Source organism: Babylonia areolata, chromosome 30, assembly GCF_041734735.1.
Source record: "Babylonia areolata isolate BAREFJ2019XMU chromosome 30, ASM4173473v1, whole genome shotgun sequence".
Taxonomy (NCBI): Eukaryota; Metazoa; Mollusca; class Gastropoda; order Neogastropoda; family Buccinidae; genus Babylonia; species Babylonia areolata.
This window is the reverse complement of record NC_134905.1, coordinates 12,383,218-12,404,713: the sequence shown is the minus strand read 5'-3', so window position 1 is coordinate 12,404,713 and position 21,496 is coordinate 12,383,218. Positions and strand designations below refer to the sequence as shown.

The 21,496-nt window shown below is 43.1% G+C and overlaps 1 protein-coding gene and 1 long non-coding RNA gene across 9 annotated transcripts in view; one reads left to right on the top strand and one right to left on the bottom strand.

Annotated features, from left to right (window-relative positions):
* The window catches only part of LOC143275318 (uncharacterized), a 3,483-nt gene extending 3,154 nt beyond the window's left edge, over window positions 1-329 (top strand). Inside the window, exon 2 of the long non-coding RNA XR_013053420.1 lies at window positions 1-329. This exon is cut by the window's left edge and continues 156 nt beyond it. This is a non-coding gene — a long non-coding RNA (uncharacterized LOC143275318).
* A 39-nt stretch (window positions 330-368) lies between these two features.
* Window positions 369-18,943, bottom strand: LOC143275317 (uncharacterized). 8 transcript variants are annotated; one of them, XM_076579322.1, is made up of 8 exons: window positions 18,550-18,943; window positions 18,295-18,363; window positions 14,908-15,024; window positions 9,355-9,499; window positions 5,831-6,127; window positions 2,540-2,674; window positions 2,091-2,213; window positions 369-1,376 (listed from the first exon to the last, which is right to left on the bottom strand). In XM_076579322.1, the coding sequence occupies exons 3-8, from the start codon at window positions 15,018-15,020 to the stop codon at window positions 1,161-1,163; spliced, it is 1,029 nt and encodes a 342-aa protein (XP_076435437.1). In that variant the 5' UTR covers window positions 15,021-15,024; window positions 18,295-18,363; window positions 18,550-18,943; the 3' UTR covers window positions 369-1,160. The 8 variants fall into 8 exon arrangements, with proteins under 8 accessions (XP_076435437.1, XP_076435435.1, XP_076435441.1 ...); XM_076579320.1 differs by having other exon boundaries at window positions 14,908-15,022; window positions 18,292-18,363; window positions 18,550-18,942; XM_076579326.1 differs by lacking the exon at window positions 14,908-15,024 and having other exon boundaries at window positions 18,292-18,363.
* Between the last annotated feature and the right edge of the window lie 2,553 nt (window positions 18,944-21,496).

Sequence of the window (21,496 nt, the reverse complement as noted above, 5' to 3'; positions counted from 1 at the left end):
CTTGCACAGAAGGTTATATTTTGTTTTCAACATCGTCTCCATTACAATTTCACATGAAATTCAACACCAATAAACCAGAATAACAATTTACACCACCTTCAGCGATAGAAGCAATACATCTACATGTATAGTGTGGTGACAGTTTGCAAGGGTGTTTTAAATACCTCTGACGAACAAGCAGAAAAGAATGTAAATAACAGAGAATGGGGAAATAAAACAACAACAACAACAACAACAACAACACACACACACACACACACACACACACACACACACACACACACACACACACACACACACACACACACACACACACACGCACGCACACACACGCACACACCAAGGAAAAAAGGAATTGCAAACACAGATCATAGAACATGACATTTCCTTTCTCAGCTCCCAGCACACATTAACAGTCAAATCTCATGGAGCACAGGGAACATCCGAGTCACACACAAAAACAGTCAAACCAAGATCAGTCAATATGTTTCCACACCTGTGGAATCCTCTCTGGCTCTATATAAGATTAGTTAAATCCATGTTCCATCACAAAATCTAAATAGGGTAGCCATTTAATAGAGAAATCCCGATAATTCCTTTCCATCAGGTGTATTTGTTTTTCTGTTGTGTACTTGTCCTTGAGTTCAGCAAAGAATGCATGTAACCCTGATTTAACTTTATTAATTCTACACTTATGTATAAAGAAACGTGCCTATAAAACTATCAAATCAAAAACATCATCTGTTTTCGTTTTATAGTCAGTCCCAAACAAGATAAGTTCAAAATTGAGTGACAATCTTTCACAGTTTTCACAGTTTACGTTTATTTTCACGCTAGAGCCAAAAAGTGGTTCAAGTCGATATTTACCAGTCAGTGATGGCTAGAATTGGTTCAGGTCGATATTTACTAGTCATTGGTGGCTAGAATTGATTCAGGTCGATATTTACCAGTCAGTGATGGCTAGAATTGGTTCAGGTCGATATTTACTAGTCATTGGTGGCTAGAATTGATTCAGGTCGATATTTACCAGTCAGTGATGGCTAGAATTGGTTCAGGTCGATATTTCCAGGTCAATGATGGCCAGAACTGGTTCAGGTCGATCTCTACCAGCCAGTGATGGCTAGAATTGGTTCAGGTCGATATTTACAGGTCAGTGATGGCTAAAACTCAATCAGCTCCTCTTTCCCCGTGGCCGGGTTCTTGGTGTGAGTTTTCTGGGCGTCCTCCTTGTCCCGCTGGGTGAGGGCGGGCACCTTGTGCAGGTGGATCTTGTGTGTGGACAGCTGCACGCCGTCTATGATGCCGTGCACTGTGAAGCGCACAGCGTCACTCCTCGTCTTGCCCTCCGCGTTCAGCACGGGGCTCACCACGTCCTTCTGGACACAGGAAAGGTCACTGAGGGTTTGGGGTTCAAATCTGCTTTGGGTTTAACCAGCAGAAAACATCAGTAAGGGATTGGAGTTAACATGTAAAAACACCAGTCGGCATTTTGGATTCAGATCTGCTTATGGTTCAACAGGGAAAAAAATCACTGAAGGTTTGGAGTTACTATGTGATTAAGGCTTTACAAGGCAAGGCAGGGCAATGGGTTTATTTCGTGTCCCCCCTGGGAGCATTGAAACATTACATACATTCATCTTTTTCACATATCATGCAAACAAAATCCAAAACATACACATTGGCTCCCAACCTTCCCAACCCTTAAAACGCTTGACGACACAGCAGTATTACAGTTGAATTTTGAAAAACTAATAATATTTGGCTTAAAAAAGAAAAAAAAACTCACAGTGATTCGACTGAACACATAGCAAAACAGGATGAAATCCTTAACAGTCCTTGAACTTTAGTTCACTAAAATCTTATAAAAGATGACAGAAATCAATTATAAAAAGTACGAACACACACACACACACACACACACACACACACACACACACACAACACACACACGCACACACACACACACACACACACACACAAACGCACGCGCACACACACACGCACGCACGCACGCACACACACTTACACACACACACACACACACACACACACACACACACACACACACACTCACTCACTCACTCACTCACACTGAAGCCTTTAAAGGCACTGGGCAGGTTACGGATAGTCCTGACGTAGTTATACTCCCCTGTCTTCAGATTCCGGACGTAGATGGGGGCTCTGCCTGCTGGCATGGTCATCTCCACCACAGTCTGTCAGTCCATCAGACAATCTATCAGTCAATCCATCAATGATTCAATCTATCACTGAATCCATCAACTAATCAATCAATCAAACCATAAACCAATTTTCGTGTATGTCTTGTGACTGCTGCTGCTATTGCCGTGACTCTCGTTATTGTCATTCTCGTCGACATCATCGTCGTCGCAGCAATAGCACAAACAACATGAAAGCAAGACAGCAAGAATGAATGAATGAAAACACCAACAAACAGGTAGACAGGCTGAAATAGAAGGCGACAGCTTAAATGACCCCTGACCCACCCGCAACCTTGAGCTCGTGACAGCCGAGGACTGACCTTGAAATTGGCCAGCAGCTGCTTTTCCTCCATGACGACAGAGGCGATGTAACGGCTGCGCTCGGAAACGACGATGTCACTTGTTGCTGATGTCTTCAGTGACTCCTCAAACCTCTCGCCTGTCGACTTCGTCACCTGCCGTTTGAAGAATACGGACAGAGTCTTCGCTGTGATATTGATTGATTGATTGATTGATATGGATACTTATATAGCGCCTATCCTCGGTCGGAGACCAAGCTCTAAGCGCTTTACAAACACGGGATCATTTACACAACAGGCTGTCTACGTGGGTAGAGCCGACTGACGGCTGCCACTGGGTGCTCATCATTTGTTTCCTGTGTCATTCAATCAGATTTCAGGCATGCACACATACACACTCATACAGATATGTAACATTTTACGTGTATGGCCGTTTTGTTTATTCACCCCGTCATGTAGGCAGCCACACTCCGTTTTCGGGGGTGTGCATGTTGGGTATGTTCTTGTTTCCATAACCCACCGAACGTTGACATGGATTACAGGATATGTAACGTGCATACGTGATCTTCTGCGTGCGTATACACAAGAAGGGGGTTCAGGCACTAGCAGGTCTGCACATATGTTGACCTGGGAGACTGGAAAAATCTCCACCCTTATCCACCAGGCGCCGTCATCGAGATTCGAACTCCGGACCCTCAGGTTGAAAGTCCAACGCTTTAACCATTCGGCTATTGCGCCCGTATATGAGCCAAGAAAGAACGACACATACAAACTACCAACATGATAAACACACACACACACACACACACACACACACACACACACACACACACACACACACACACACACACACACACACACACTCAGGATCAAGTAACACCTGACAGCGTGTCTGTCAGTTCATCGTACAAAGAAAGACGAAAACGATGATAAACAAAAGGAAAGGAAACAAAAGAGGAAAGAGAGAAAAGAAAACAAATCAAAAGAAAAACAAGGGAAACAAATCGGAAACAAATCAAAAGAAAAACAAGGGAAACAAATCGGAAACAAATCAAAAGAAAAACAAGGGAAACAAATCGGAAACAAAGCAAAAGAAAAACAAGGGAAACAAATCGGAAACAAAGCAAAAGAAAAACAAGGGAAACAAATCGGAAACAAAGCAAAAGAAAAACAAGGGAAACAAATCGGAAACAAAGCAAAAGAAAAACAAGGGAAACAAATCGGAAACAAAGCAAAAGAAAAACAAGAGAAACAAAGCAAAAGAAAAACAAGAGAAACAAATCAGAAACAAAGCAAAAGAAAAACAAGGGAAACAAATCGGAAACAAAGCAAAAGAAAAACAAGAGAAACAAAGCAAAAGAAAAACAAGAGAAACAAAGCAAAAGAAGAAGAATGAAGAAAGATGAACGAAGAGAAATGAAACTGAAGAAGAGAAAATGAAAGGAAAAGGCCACCCCACCCCACCCCAACCCACCCCAACCCACCCTAACCCACCCTAACCCACCCCAACCCACCCCAACCGACCCCAACCCACCCCAACCCACCCCAACCCACCCAAAAATAAAAGAACAACGTACAAAGAAAAGTAAAAGAAAAAGAAAGGTGAATTAAAAAAGAAAACATATACAAAAGACAAACCACTGTTTAGACAAAAGCCAAAACGGAAAGTACTCATGTATAGAATTCTAATATTTGAATAAAAGAAAACAAAACGCACAACATATGCACACCTCTAACGCTCCTTCAACAAAAAGAAAAACGTCCAATATATACGAACATGCAAACACAAAATTCCAATCTCTAACATTCACACGAACGAAAACAGAAAGAAAACATACTAGATTCTCCAACATTCAAAAAAGCAATCAAACTGAACATCCTATATATCAACCATCAACATTCAACCAAACACCAAAAACAAAAACAAAAACAAAAAAACGAACGACACATAAAACCCTGTAATATTCAAACAAGATAAGATCAGATTGAACTTCATTATCTGTAAATGCACAGAAATTTGTCTTTTGGCTCGAGTCCATTCCATTCCATTCATTCTCCTGCCCGGGATAAGCGTAGAGGAGACATGAGGGACGATTCTGTAGTCAGACGACGCCATCCGGTTCTATCTTCTGCCTGTCGTATCAGCGTAGCGTTATCCATATTGGTCCATTCCTTGATGTTGTCCATCCAGCATTTGGCTTGCCTCCCTCTTCGCCTACCACCCTCTAGCGTTCCCTGTAGAACTGTCTTTTGCAGTGAATTGTGGCGTGTCACATGCCCGAACCATGACAGCTTCCTCCTTTTGACCACTGCTAAGAGTGGTTCCAGTGGACCCGCTAGCATGGTTATTTGGCTCTTGACAAAGTCATTGGTCTTTCTGTCCTTCCATGAGATTCCAAGCAATCGTCTGAAGCATTTTGTCTCAAACGTCTGGACTTTCCTAGTAGTCTCTGCTGTTAAAGTCCAACTTTCACATCCATACAGCAGTATGGATAGCACCAGGGATCGGTATAGTTTGATCTTTGTTGGAAAGCTGATCTCTCTGCTCTTCCAAATCTTGCTGAGCTTAGCCATTGCTGATGTTGCGATCGCTATCCTAATCTTTATTTCAGTTGTTGAGCGACCGTCGTTTGTGAGGGTGGAGCCGAGATATTTGAAAGCATCCACTTCTTCAAGTTGTTGTCCGTTCATGAAGATTTGAGCTTGGGTGTTGGCTCGAGTACATATGACATTAAACACATCAAACACAATCCCTTTTGGAAGATGAACATTCATGAACATATGCAACCCAGTAACTGAAGTAATAAAACCGATGTTGACGTGGTAAGAGAACCCACATGTCATTGACACTAAAATATAAAATAAGCTGAACACGTTTACAGCGCAAACACTCAAAAACGTTTATGAAGATAATTATGCATTACAATAGCTTTATTAATAAAATGTAGACCTCATAATGAAATGTTATGTAACAAGTCAACTGAATATCAAATGATAAATTAATTACAATAACATAACATAAAAAGAAACAAAAAAGAAAGAAAGAAAAGCGAACGACACATACGATCCTCCAAAATGTATTGAAAACACCCAAGAAAAGGAACTACACATAGAAACTTCCATCATGATAAACACACACACACACACACACACACACACACACACACACACACACACACACACACACATACACTCACACACACACACACAGAGACAGACAGACAGACAGAGACAGAGACATGAACAATGCATACGAATTCCCCAGAATTCAAGCAAACACTCCGAAAACAAAAGCGAACGACATGTACACACCTCCAAATGCTTATCCACCTCCGCCCCTATGGACCCATCGCCCATCACTTTGGGTAAGCCGATGCTGAAGTTGGCCTTGGTGCCGATGGAAAAGCCTTTCTGGTAGCTGACTTCCACGGACGCTGTACGAACCTTCTCGAACTGAAAGGTGTAGGTCTGCTTCTCGTCAGTGTCGTTGTTGAATTCTGTCTGCAGGCCGATCTGGCCCGGGGACGTCTGGTCTCCATGAGCCAGGCCTTTCCCCGCCAGGAGGCTCTGCTGGGTGGTGGAGGACTGGGCGTTGGGTCCGCCATTTGTCTGGGGGAGTAAGTCATCACGATGATGAGGACGATGATGGCGATAACGAAAAGAGAAAAATGGTGAAAATTATCAATGATGGGAGAAAGAAGAAGGAAGAGGAGGAGACCAAGAAGAACAAGAGGAAACAAGAGGAAGAAAGAGAAAACGAAGAAGGAAGAGGAGGAGGAGAACAAGAGGAAGAAGGAGAAAGGGGAGAAGAAGGAAGAGGAGGAGGAGAACAAGAGGAAACAAATGGAAGGTGGGGAAATGATGAAGAGGAAGGAGGAGGAGGAGGAGGAGGCGGGCAAGGAGGAAGAGGAGGAGAAGAAAGAGGAAGATGGGATAACAAGAAGAACAACAAGAGGAAGGCGGAGGAGCAGGAAGAACAGGAGAAGAAGAGCAACTGAAACACCAATAACAAGACGAGGTTTGAAGGAGGAGGAGGAGGACGAGAAGGAGAACAACGACAACACCAACAACAACATTAACAATCACAACTGCAACTCTACTTCAAACAAGAGAGGCAAGGCCTTCAAGACTCACTTGTGACACGCGCTTTATCCAGTAAAGGAATCATGAGGAAAAAAAAGGATGTTTTTTAAATCGTTAAAATGGGTTCTGTGTCAAATATCAATAACCTTTTTTTTTTTTTAAATTATAAAAAAAGGCATGCTAGCGGGATCGAACCAAGAATGTTCTATTCGGAAGCAATGCGCTATGGTGGATCTGACGTCACTTGACCAAATTTGATATTTAAAGCTATGTTTTTCAGTGCAATAGATATATCAATTCGTGGTAATAACATCTTTCTTTTTTTTCTTCTTTTTTTTCTTTTTTTTTCGGTAAAGGAGACGTCCCGTAAGGCACACCGAACATCAGCTGTTTTCTCTAGATGTGCACAAATCAGTCTACAACAGACCGACCAAAACTGAAAGAAATGATCAACTGAATTTTTCTTTTATGTTCATTCTAGTTAATTCAGTGTAGAATATTCATATGCAATAAACACGTCGATGGTGTAGATAGTGTCACTGCATGTGCGAAGAAGATAAACGATGTCATGCCGTCTTCTAACCAAACATAGCCTACGTTCTGGAAACTGGGAAGCGGGATTATTTGTATTTTTTTGGATCCGGATCGAGCCTCAACAAAAGAAACCGTCAAAGGTCCGGAAATACGCCTTTATTCGGAAGACTTACAAGCAACTATTGGTATGACTGTGAAGATCTTTTCCTTACAATGTCTAATCAAAATTTGGTATTGGCAGACAAAGTATTTTCTTAACGTTTACCTCACACACACACACACACACACACACACACACACACACACACACACACACACACACACACACGCCAACCGGGTTATAACATGGGCTCACTTTGTTTACACAAGTGAGTCAAAAAGGAGTAGAAAGAGAAGATGACGGAAACCAACACGAGGAAGAAAGAGTACCCCACCCCCACACCACACCACACCACACCCCCATTTTCACCCCCACCGACACCAAATAGTTCTCACTATAAAGCTGGGCGTACAGTTTCAAATGCAGAGTTATACCCTTTCTGTCAGATATTTGCCATGTTTATAAATTTTGAAACTGGAAGCAAAATGTGGAGTGATGGCCTAGAGATAATGCGTTCGCATAGAAAGTACGAAAATCTGAGTGCGTTGGTTCGAATCATGGCTCAGCCGCCGATATTTTCTCCCCCTCCACTAGACCTTGAGTGGTGGTCTGGACGCTAGTCATTCGGATGAGACGATAATCCGATGTCCCGTGTGCAACATGCACAAGGCTCACGTAAAAGAACCCACGGCAACAAAAGGGTTGTTCCTGGCAAAATTGTGAAGAAAAATCCACTTCGATAGGAAAAACAAATAAAACCGTACGCAGGAAAAAATACAAAAAAAATGGGTGGCGCTGTAGTATAGCGACGCGCTCTCCCTTGGGAGAGCAGCCCGAATTTCACACAGAGAAATCTGCTGTGATAAAAAAAAAAATACAAATACAAAAGTTTTCTAGAATTTGAAGACATCAGTTTACAAAAAATTGTAAGACGGGAAGAAGCGTTGGGAATCAAATCATGTAAGTTATCATTTTGAGGACATTCTGCGGTGAAATAGAATTCATCTACAATCACTGACAATTACATTTAGGGCATAATCTTTCATCACGTTTTAGGTATATATTATGATAAAGTCCGATTTCAACTGGTAATTTTTGTGGTTGCTGTAGCGAAATCTAGTAAGTGCATGAACATTAATGTCTGGTAAATAAGATATACATTTCTCTGCTGTAAAGTCAGTTGTTTGTTGTGTTATTGTTGTTGTTGTTGTTAATAAAACAAGTATCTGCTGCATGCATCAAGTTCATTCACAGTTAATAAAATCATTCACAAAAGAATCACGAAAGTGGCTGCTTGTTGTACTGATATTTGAACAAAATTCCCTATCCCACACAAGCAAATCCGCATCTTGCGAGAAATTCTCGAATCTTAACAAGCCATGCAGACTGGATGAGATCTTTGTCATGTAAATTTCTCACGGTTTGGTAAAGTGTGAATGACAATTTTGAGATTGGAGATTGGAAAATGTGCAAGATTTATCCATATGCGAACCATTCGAACAAAAACAAGAAACACATAGTTGATATCTTCCCGTTTCCCCATAAACAAAGCAATGCAAAGTATTATGTTTGAAACGAAAAATATACTTTAAAAATTTCAGTTGGAATTTGTCATTGATAGATGTTTTCATATCCCCAGATTTCACAATCATACTGTAAAACTAGTACAATCATTTTTTTATAAAATGAATATAATGTTTCATGAATAGGTCAATCATTTTTCCATGTCGTTTGTATTGTGCCGTACATGGCTTTAGTGGCCTTGTTGTATGCAGATTTCTTGCATTTTGCAAAGCTACCGCTTTTCTTTTCTTTTGCTTTGTTTTGTAAAATAAATTCCTAAATATCTAAAATCATTAACGATTTCAAGAGTTTCTCCTCCATTTTTGAAATATATTCGTACCTGGTTAGTCCAAATATCATAATTGTTCGTTTTTGTCGGTCTCACTACATCAGTAGCATGTAATTTTTATAGCTATCTGTAATCATTTATTCGTGTCTGAACACACACACACACACACACACACACACACACACACACACACACACACACACACACACACACACACACACACACACACAGAGAAAGAGAGAGAGAGAGAGAGGAGTTCAGGCCTACCAGTCCCTGTGGTTTACCCAGCCCTGTAGTTCCCTGGGGACGTGTGGTCCTGGCGGTCACCTCGCTGTCCACCTCCTGGAAGTGGTAGTAGTGCATGGGCACCTCGATCTGGTAGTTCTTCCTCTTCAGGAACCGCCGCTCCACCCTGCACCACGCCACACCAACCAGGACCACCGCCAGACATAGTGGCAGAGCAATACAAGCGGCAGTGAAAGTGACAGTAGTTATAGCAGTAGCAATAACGGTATATCAGGAAAGGTGGCAGTAAAAGCAATAGTATTAGCAGCAGCAGCAGCAGCAGCAGTAGTAGTAGCAATAGTGGCATAAAAGTATAAAAATAAAACAAAACAAAACAAGAAGCAAAGCCTTCAAGACTCACTTGTGCTCCGCGCTTTATTGAGTAAAGAAATCATGAGGAGATGAAACAAGGGATTTAAAAAATCATTGAAAAGTGCTATGTATTAAATATGATATTTTAAACAAGCTTGCGAGAAATCATTTTTGATTTTTTTTTACAAAGGCATGCAAGCGGGATTGAACCATGCATGTTCATTTCCGAAGCAAGTAGACTAATCCCCACTGCTGATGCGCATCTGACGTCATTTGACTGAATTTAATATTCAAAGCAATGTTGAAGTTTTCTTCTTCGTGCGATAAATAGATGTGATTGTAGTGGACGTGATAACGCCGTTTAAATCATGTTTTTTGTGTGTTTTATCATATCTCGATTTCAGCGGTAAAGGAGTCGTTGCCATCGCTTCAAGCACACCGCAAGACATGGTAGATCTCTAGATCTGCACGAACCAATCTACAACAGGCTGAAAGAAACGATCAATTCAATTTTTCTTTTGTGTTCATTCCAGTAAATTCAGTGTCCACTTTAGAATAGTTAATTATATGCAGTAAATACGTCGATGGTGAAGTTAGTATCACTGTATGTGTTCTGTCCGGAATTTGTATTTCTTTCCTTTTAATTGTGAACAAGAAACGAGGTCAAGGCGTCTTCAAACACAACCTACCTTTTTGTTGGCCTAAATCAATGGGAAGCGGTTTTTAGAATTTTCGGATTTCGGAACGAATCTCAACGAAAGAAATACGGCTTAATTCGGGAGACTTACAACCTGTTATTGGTATGACTGTGAAAAAAAATTTCATACTATGCTAAAGCATAAAAATTTGGTACTGGCAGACAAAGTATTTCCAGAGAAAATGGCAATGTTAAAGTTTGCCACGGACACACAGACACAGAGACACAGACACAGACACACAGACACAGACACACACACACACACACACACACACACACACACACACACACACACACACACACACACACACACACACTCATTGTTCACACAAGTGAGTCAAAAAGGCAGATAAAGCAGCGGTAGAAGTGGAAGTAGTAACAGTAACATGGCACTGGAAATAGCAGTGAAAGCAACAATAGTTGCTGCAGCAGCAACAGTAGCAGTAATTTTATCTCAGCAGTAAAACTGAAAACAAAAATAGTAGCAGCAGTAGCAGCGGTAGTAATGGTGACACAGCAGTAGAAGCGGCTATGAAAACAACAGTTGTAGCAGTAGTAGCAGCAGAAGTAATAGTGACATTGCAGAAATGACAGTGAAACCAGCAGTGGCAGCAACAGCAGTAGCTGGCAAAAGAGTAATACAAAACAATACAATACAATACATAACGTCTACTGCTATGATGATATGAATACTACTGCTACTACTGTAGTAGTAACGGTGACATGGCAGTGGAAGTAACATCATTAACAGCAGTAGCAGCTGTAGTAACAGTAACATGGCTGTTGAAGAGGCAGCGGAAGTAACAACAGGTAACAACAGGTGCTGCAGTATGCACCCCCGAGTTTCACACAGAAAAATCTGTTCTGACAAAAGGTGACAATACAATATAGTGCAATGCAATGCAATGAAATGAAATGAAATGAAATGCGATGCAGCACAACACAGCACAGCACAACACAGCACAGCACAACACAGCACAGCACAATACCGTACAGCACAACACAGCACAGCACAATACAGTACAGCACAACACAGCACAGCACAACACAGCACAGCACAATACAGTACAGCACAACACAGCACAGCACAATACAGTACAGCACAACACAGCACAGCACAACACAGCACAGCACAATACAGTACAGCACAACACAGCACAGCACAACACAGCACAGCACAGCACAGCACAATACAGTACAGCACAACACAGCACAGCACAGCACAACACAGCACAGCACAACACAGCACAGCACAATGCAGCACAACACAGCACAACACAGCACAGCACAATACAGTACAGCACAACACAGCACAGCACAATACAGTACAGCACAACACAGCACAGCACAACACAGCACAGCACAGCACAGCACAATACAGTACAGCACAACACAGCACAGCACAGCACAACACAGCACAGCACAACACAGCACAGCACAATACAGTACAGCACAACACAGCACAGCACAACACAGCACAGCACAGCACAGCACAATACAGTACAGCACAACACAGCACAGCACAGCACAACACAGCACAGCACAACACAGCACAGCACAATGCAGCACAACACAGCACAACACAGCACAGCACAATACAGTACAGCACAACACAGCACAGCACAACACAGCACAGCACAATACAGTACAGCACAACACAGCACAGCACAACACAGCACAGCACAGCACAGCACAATGCAGCACAACACAGCACAGCACAACACAGCACAACACAGCACAGCACAACACAGCACAGCACAATACAGTACAGCACAACACAGCACAGCACAGCACAACACAGCACAGCACAACACAGCACAGCACAGCACAATGCAGCACAACACAGCACAACACAATACAGCACAGCACAACACAGCACAGCACAACACAGTACAGCACAATACAATACAGCACAGCACAACACAGCACAACACAATACAGCACAGCACAACACAGCACAGCACAACACAGTACAGCACAACACAATACAGCACAGCACAACACAGCACAGCACAACACAGTACAGCACAATACAATACAGCCAGCAGCAGGAATAACTGCTACTGCAGTAGTAGCAACAGAGCGGGTAGCAACAACAGTAGAAAGAGAGACATCAGAAACATCAGAATTAGCAGAATTAGCAGAATTATCAGCAGTAGTATTACTGACAGAGCAGCAGCAAAAGCAGCAGCAGTAGTAGTTGTTGTAGCAGTAGTTGGTGGTGGTGGTGGTGGTGTAGCAGCAGCAACAACAGCAGTAGAAGCAGCTACAGAAAAGGATGTAGCTCTAGTAGTAGCAGTAGTAGCATCAACAGCAACAACAACAGCATGTTTCTGATACAGCAGTGTCAGCAGCAGCAATAGTTACAGCATCAGCAACCCTAACAATAAGAGCATCGTGGCAGAAACAGCAACAACAACAGCATGTTTCTGATACAGCAGTGTCAGCAGCAGCAATAGTTACAGCATCAGCAACCCTAACAATAAGAGCATCGTGGCAGAAACAGCAACAACAACAGCATGTTTCTGATACAGCAGTGTCAGCAGCAGCAATAGTTACAGCATCAGCAACCCTAACAATAAGAGCATCGTGGCAGAAACAGCAATAACACCAGCATGTTTCTGATACAGCAGTGTCAGCAGCAGCAATAGTTACAGCATCAGCAACCCTAACAATAAGAGCATCGTGGCAGAAACAGCAACAACACCAGCAGCAGCAGCAGCTTTAACACCGGATTTCATTTGTTGTTGCAGCAGCAGTGACAGCAGCAGTGACAGCAGCAGTGACAGCAGCAGTGACAGCAGCAGTGACAGCAGCAGTGACAGCAGCAGTGACAGCAGCAGTGACAGCAGCAGTGACAGAAGCAGTAGAAGAACGGAAAGGAGTAGTTGTGATGTCATAATAAATGCTGTCAATGTTATTTTTATTGCTGATGCTTCTGTTGTTGTTGCTGCAATTGCTGCTGATGCTTTTTGTTTTCGCTTCCACGATGTCGTGTTTGTAATGGTTGCTGCCAGAGACACCGTGGCAGAGTCGGTAAGATGTAGGACTTGTGATCCAGTGTTCACAGTGATCAGTGCTGGAGGCCCCCTTTGGGCATGGTGGTGTGTCCTCGGGAAAGTCACTTCATTCCCGTTTTCCTCACTTCACCCGGGTGTGGATGTGTGTCTGACTTCTGTCCAGGGGAGGTTAATTAAAGCATCGGATGGAGAGGACTGGGCCCCGCTTTCCTATGCCGAGCCCTAGACACAATGAACATGAATTCACTGCCTTCCTATGCCGAGCCCTAGACACAATGAACATGAATTCACTGCCTTCCTATGCCGAGCCCTAGACACAATGAACATGAATTCACTGCCTTCCTATGCCGAGCCCTAGACACAATGAACATGAATTCACTGCCTTCCTATGCCGAGCCCTAGACACAATGAACATGAATTCACTGCCTTCCTATGCCGAGCCCTAGACACAATGAACATGAATTCACTGCCTTCCTGTGCCGAGCCCTAGACACAATGAACATGAATTCACTGCCTTCCTGTGCCGAGCCCTAGACACAATGAACATGAATTCACTGCCTTCCTATGCCGAGCCCTAGACACAATGAACATGAATTCACTGCCTTCCTATGCCGAGCCCTAGACACAATGAACATGAATTCACTGCCTTCCTATGCCGAGCCCTAGACACAATGAACATGAATTCACTGCCTTCCTATGCCGAGCCCTAGACACAATGAACATGAATTCACTGCCTTCCTATGCCGAGCCCTAGACACAATGAACATGAATTCACTGCCTTCCTATGCCGAGCCCTAGACACAATGAACATGAATTCACTGCCTACCTATGTCCAGCCCTAGACACAATGAACATGAATTCACTGCCTTCCTATGTCGAGCCCTAGACACAGTGAAGATGAATTCACTACCTTCTTATGCCCAGCCTTAGACACAGTGAAGATGAATTCACTGCCTTCCTATGCCAAGCCCTAGACATAGTAAACATGAATTCACTGCCTTCCTATGCCCAGTCCTAGACACAGTGAACATGAATTCACTGCCTTCCTATGTCCAGCCCTAGACACAGTGAAGATGAATTCACCACCTTCCTATGCCAAACCCTAGATACAGTGAAGATGAATTCACTACCTTCCTATGCCAAGCCCTAGACATAGTGAACATGAATTCACTGCCTTCCTATGCCCAGCCCTAGACAGTCAACATGAATTCACTACCTTCCTATGCCAAGCCCTAGACATAGTGAACATGAATTTACTGCCTTCCTATGCCCAGCCCTAGACAGTGAACATGAATTCACTAGTGAATATGAATTCACTGCCCCTGTTGGCCGTGGAAGCCAATAGAATGTTTGACCTCTAACCCTGATGTTGTTTATTGATATCGATTGTCAGTGCCACTTCCGTGCTGTTCCTACTGTGCTGCTGACGACCACTGCTTGGTTTCCCTTGTACATTGATCTTGTCGTCGTCGTTAGCATTTTCCACATGAACATGTGCATACTAACTTTCCGTGAGCTATTTTGAAGAATTTCCATGTGGCCTCGGTGAGGACTTTCTCCACGTCGATGATCAGGCCGGGGTCCTCAGCGGCCACCTCGTTAGAGCAGACCCCGCCCATACCTGTTCATGTCCAACGGAATCAGTATGGCTTACATTGATCACATCTCCTTGTGTCATAATAAGTACATTGCACGACACTGCACTGCACGACACTGTACTGCACGACACTGTATTGCACGACACTGCACTGCACGACACTGCACTGCACGACACTGCACGACACTGCACTGCACGACACTGCACTGCACGACACTGCACTGCACGACACTGCACTGCACTACACTGCACTGCACTGCACTACACTGCACTGCACTGCACTACACTGCACTGCACTGCACTGCACTGCACTGCACTACACTGCACTGCACTGCACTGCGCGACACTACACTGCACTACACTGCACTGCACTGCACGACACTGCACTGCACTGCACTGCACGACACTGCACTGCACTACACTGCACTGCACTGCACGACACTGCACTGCACTGCACGACACTGCACTGCACGACACTGCACTACACTGCACTGCACTGCACGACACTGCACGACACTGCACTGCACTGCACTGCACGACACTGCACTGCACTGCACGACACTGCACTGCACTGCACGACACTGTACTGCACGACACTGCACTGCACGACACTGCACTGCACTACACTGCACTGCACGACACTGCACGACACTGCACTGCACGACACTGCACTGCACTACACTGCACTGCACGACACTGCACTGTACTGCACTGCACGACACTGCACTGCACGACACTGCACTGCACTGCACGACACTGCACTGCACTACACTGCACTGCACTACACCGGACTGCCCAGTTCAGTTCAGTTACTCAAGGAGGCAACATTGCGTTCGGATAAATCCATATACGCTATACCACGTGATGGCCTAGAGGTAATGCATCCCCCTAGGAAGCGAGAGAATCTGAGCGCGCTGGTTCGAATCACGGCTCAGCCGCCGATATTTTCTGCCCCTCCACTAGACCTTGAGTGGTGGTCTGGACGCTAGTCATTCGGATGAGACGATAAACCGAGGTCCCGTGTGCAGCATGCACTTAGCGCAGGTAAAAGAACCCACGGCAACAAAAGGGTTGTTCCTGGCAAAATTCAGTAGAAAAATCCACTTCGACAGCAAAAACAAATAAAACTGCATGCAGTAAAAAATACAAAAAAATGGGTGGCACTGTTGTATAGCGACGCGCTCTCCCTGGGGAGAGCAGCCAGAATTTCACGCAGAGAAATCTGTTGTGATAAAAAGAAATACAAAATACAAATACAAACACATCTGTTGAGCAGGTGCCTGACCAGCAGCACAACCCAACGCTCTTAGTCAGGCCTTCAGGGAAAATGAAATAAAATGAAGTAAAATAAGATATATACCTAAATGAATAAATAGATAAATAACTATTTCAATTAATGAAATGATAAATCAAAATAGTAAAAACATAAATAGCAAATAAGATTAAAAAAATAATAAAATGAAATAGATTAGATAAATAAATAAAATGAAACAACAATAATGATAATTAATTAAGTATTTGATTAATTGCGCACGCACGCACACACACACACACACACACACAAACACAAAACACACACACACACACACACACACACACACACAAAAACCCACACAAAACACACACACACACACACACACACACACACACACACACACATTCCTACGTATCGCAGTTTGCCCCGGAACGGATATGCAACAAATATGCAGTCTCATAGATATGAATGCACAACTAAATGTACACAGGTCCAACAATACACATAGAGCACACCAGCCCCAACACACACACACACACACACACGCACGCACGCACGCACGCACGCATACACACACACACGCGCGCACACACGCACGCACGCATGCATACACACACACTCACACACACACACACACACACACACACACACACACACACACAAGCATATTTAGTCAGGTCACATTTCTCATATACCCTGCCTTCCCCGTAGCCCCATCCCCCCCCCCCCCCCCCCCTCACCTCCCCAGTCACTCTCTCTCTCTCTCTCTCTCTCTGTGTCTCTCTCACAGTCACCATGTCGTCTCTGTGGATACCAGGTGGATGATGAAAAACATTTCCTTTTTCAGTGTGAAATTTATAATACTGTGCCAGAAAAATGCATATTCTTTAAAACAGAGATGGCTAAAAGCTATGATGTTGTTACTGTTTTGTTATGTGATAATGAAATCATAATTAGATCGGTTGCTAAATTCAGAAGCTCAAACAATGAGACAAAGGTACATAAGTCAGAATAGTATCAACGGCATAGAAGACACTTAATTATAGTCAGTACAGAAGTTGCTATTTTATTTGGACAAAAAAGAAAACATAACATTGCATACGTGAGTGTATTGTTGAGGCAGTCTGTATTGGTTTGATATATTTTTGAATGGATGGTCGAGTCAGTCCCCATTCATTTTGATATTTTATTATCATTACATTTTTGTTTTTCTTTAGTTCCGTTTCGTTGAGTTTTTGTCAGGATGTGACTGAAGTGTTTCCAAGTATTGCAGATTTTCTTGGTTTAAACCGACTGAAGGCTTCAGCGGAAAAATATAGTGTTTTGTTGTTTTGAAGCTAAAATACATGCATTTATGTTGTTGCCCCTTGTCAAAAGACCTTTCTTGGCAATGACAATAAACAATTCCAGTGTCCAGTGTCCAGCCTCTCTCTCTCTCTCTCTCTCTCTCTCAGAATTTTATACGAATAAAATTCTAATTCTGATTCTCTCTCTCTCTCGCTCTTTTTTTTCATTTATTTTCCCCCTGTCTAAAATGACTCTCAGACAATAAACAAGCGAATGTTCTACCACTGATCCATAGACAGAGCAGAACAAAGGTTCAACAATGCACAACATTATGACCGGTAATGCACCACTAACATTAATCAACAAATTTTCTTTAAATTCATCAAGGAACCCCCCCAAAGTGCATACCCCAGTCACAAGAATTGACTTGTTCAAATACAATCTGGTTTACTCAGGCGCCACACTATGGAAATCACTCCCTGAAACCATTAAACAACACCATTGCCGAACCCCTTAAAAAAATTACCTTTCCCACCTCATGCCATAATGTGTTATGTAAACTGCTCTTTTTATTGATTCTGTTTGTCACTTGTGTGCGGTTGACTGTGAACCTCCCTCACCGTCCAACCCCCATTCTGGTGTGTGGTGTGGTGTGTGGTGTGTTGTGTTTGGTGTGCGCACACGCACATTTTCACTCTCACACACAGACACACACACACACACACACACACACACACACACACACACTCACCTTTTTTTTTTTTTAAATGTGTAGACAATCGATCTCTCAGTGAACCCGAACAAGACTTCAGTCCACTGCACACTGACAATTTCTCTCCATTTTTCCTTCAACCATGAACAGTCGTTGTCGGCATGTCATTTCCACACACACATACACACACACACGAGAGAGAGAGAGAGAGAGAGAGAGAGAGAGAGAGAGAGAGAGACACTCTCAAGTCGAAATTATCATAATACCGTTGACCAAGTCAGACACCGAGAAAGTTACCTGCCTGGCTACATGCACCAGGAAAACACAAGAACTTCGCAACACGCACACACGTCGATCGATTCCACTTGGTTTTTTGTTGTTGGGCTTTTTTGTTGTTGTTGTTTTTGGACCGCTGCCATCGATCCAGAAACGAATCCCACCCCACCGATCGATGAGATCTTTCCACACGGGGTAAAAAATACAAATAAAAATTAAAAATAAATAAATAAATGAATAAAACCCTCCAATAAGTATGATACTGCCTTGTGTCGCAACACTAAACAAAAATTAATTTGCATGGCAGTATTTGTTGCTTTTAAGTGTTCTTTTGTTGGACTTTTAACACAATGGGAGACGACCACAGCTAGCACATTAATTCCCTGACAGTGGTTTCACAACTATCTCGTTCGTGCATGGCCGACTCAGACACAGAGGGAACAAAAATTATATTTAAAAAAAAGAAAAGAAAGAAAAAGAAGAAATGGTGTTCTACAACACAGGGCCGTGTCTATGTGTGATATTGCTGTAGGTGTTTTGCTGCGCCAGTGTGTGAGGAAGGAGGAATGAATCGGGTGCCTATGTTATTTTTGACATGACTCACCAACACGTACACAGTCAAGCTTGTGTGTGTCTGCAGGGGGAGGGTGAAAGGGCGGGAATATTCACGACTGTGTTAGCGTCGCCCTCGCTGTAATAGTGTGGTGTATAACGTGTCGCTCAATTCGCTCTGGTTATCTTTTTGTTTGTTTGTCGTTGTTGTTGTGGGGGGGGGGGGGGTGTCTGTGCGTGCGTGTGTGTGTGTGTGTGTGTGTGCGCGCGCGCGCGCGCGCGTGTTTGTGTGTGTGATGTAAGCAAGTGTATTTGTTTTTCTATCAAAGTGGACCTTTCTACAAAACATTGTCAGGGACAACACTTTTCTTGCCGAGAGCGCTAAGTGCATGCTGTACACGGAACCTCGGTTTATGGTTTCATCCAAATGACTAGCACCCAGACCAGCACTCGGGGTGTGGTGGAGGTGGGAGTGAAAATCCAGGTCCATCTATGAGGCTCAAACCCAGGGGACACTGGCCTCCTGGTGGGGTTCGTTTCCTCCAGGAAGCCGCTGAACCAGGAAGAAAGTCCTCACTGGAATCCGTTCTCTGTCAGATCAGCTCAGATCAGATCAAACGCCATCAATGTTTACTGCCGAGTTAAACTTTCTTTCCACTGACATCAAGACAAAGACAAAGCTGATATCAATGTGCATGTCAAATTTCATTTCAAATCGACAAAAACAAGAATGGTGTAACATTATGAAGTTTGTTTTTATTTACAGCGAAGTAAAGAAACAACCAAGTTTAAACAATGATTGCATTTTAAATGGGATACTGTAAATATGTATCTGACATGAAGCGTGCACATGACGAATTCATTACATATACAATAGATTTCGTTGTGTGGGGAACATGGTGAAAGTGACCTGAAAGGACAATGAAATCCAAATAATCGCTTAAAACATCAGTTCAATATTTATGTTAAGGAGCACACCTCTTCCACCTCACCCCAATAATGAAACGTTAAAATACAAACTCACCAGAAATACATTTTAGTGTAACATCACTCACGACTCGCACACATCTCCCACCCCATCCCCAGTCCACACCCCTCCTCACAAAACACTGACGCACACACACAAAGACAGTTTCGGGGGAGAATAATCAACAGTTTGAAATATTGTTTGAAGTACGTTTCCATATTAGACTTGAAAGGTTTTACTGATGCTTGTGGTACAGATTTCCAGTTTCGTGGGCCATAGTGTGGAAATGTTCAGAAACCACGGGTCCTGTGTCTGTAACGCGGGGTTACAAACATGCGTGTGTCAGACGAAGAATGCAAGCCACAGCGGGGTGGACTGTACATCTTGACAAGGTTAGACAGGTACGATGCTGCAGAACCATTCACTGAACTAAAACATATACAACCTGTTTTTAACTTTATTCTTTCAGATACTGGAAGCCAGTGTGACTTGTATATACGAGGAGTGCATGGTTGTCTGTGAGAGGCTTTCAAGATCAGACGAACTGCGGTAATCTAATCCGGAAAAAAAGGTATTAGGTGACTTGTGTATTTGTTGCATCATCTGTTCGGATTGAACTGATCGAGCTAAAAAAAATAATAATAAAATAATAAAAAAAGCAGCGCCATACGCTTTTGACACAGGATCTTTCATACTAAGTTTAGAATCAGTAATGAATCCTGTTTCTTGCATTAGTTGTAAAAGGGATATCATGGGAGCCAACCTTTAATGAGGACGGAAGAGTACAAGGAATCGGAAAGAGTACAGACTCTGTTTTATCATAATGGTGTGGGTTTTTTTGTTATTGACAATCTAGCTCTTTACATCATGGGTGCATTTTCTAGAACATGACGTTTTTGTGCATTCTGTGGCGAGGCTGATTTTGTACCTGAGTGTCATCTGCAAACAACCGATGAGCAACAGTGTGGTTCTGGAAGATATCAGGCAGAGGGGTGGTTTACATGATAAGTAAAATAGGACTGAAAACTGAGCCTTGTGGGACACCAAAAAGAAGAGGGGCCGGGGATTATGTGGAATTGTTGACAGACACTAACTGGTTTACTGTTCGCCAAATACAGTTTGAACCATTTGAGTGCTGTAGAACAAATGTCAAAACAAGTTTCTAACCGGGAAAAGAGAATATGGCGATCAACACTGTCACAGTCAACGGAAGGATCTGATAAGAGTAGAACAAATTTTCTCTTCATCCACAGCTGCAAACAGATCATTCACCTTTCGCAAGAGAGCAGTTTCAGTGCTGTGTCCTGTTCGATAGGATTACAAGAAAGAGTTACAGAGGTTATTGTTTTGAAGATGTGAAATAGATTGTTGAAGGACTAGTTTTTCCATAATTTTGGATAGAAAAGGTACATTTGAAACAGGTCTGCAGTTCTTTAGTTGTTTTTTGTC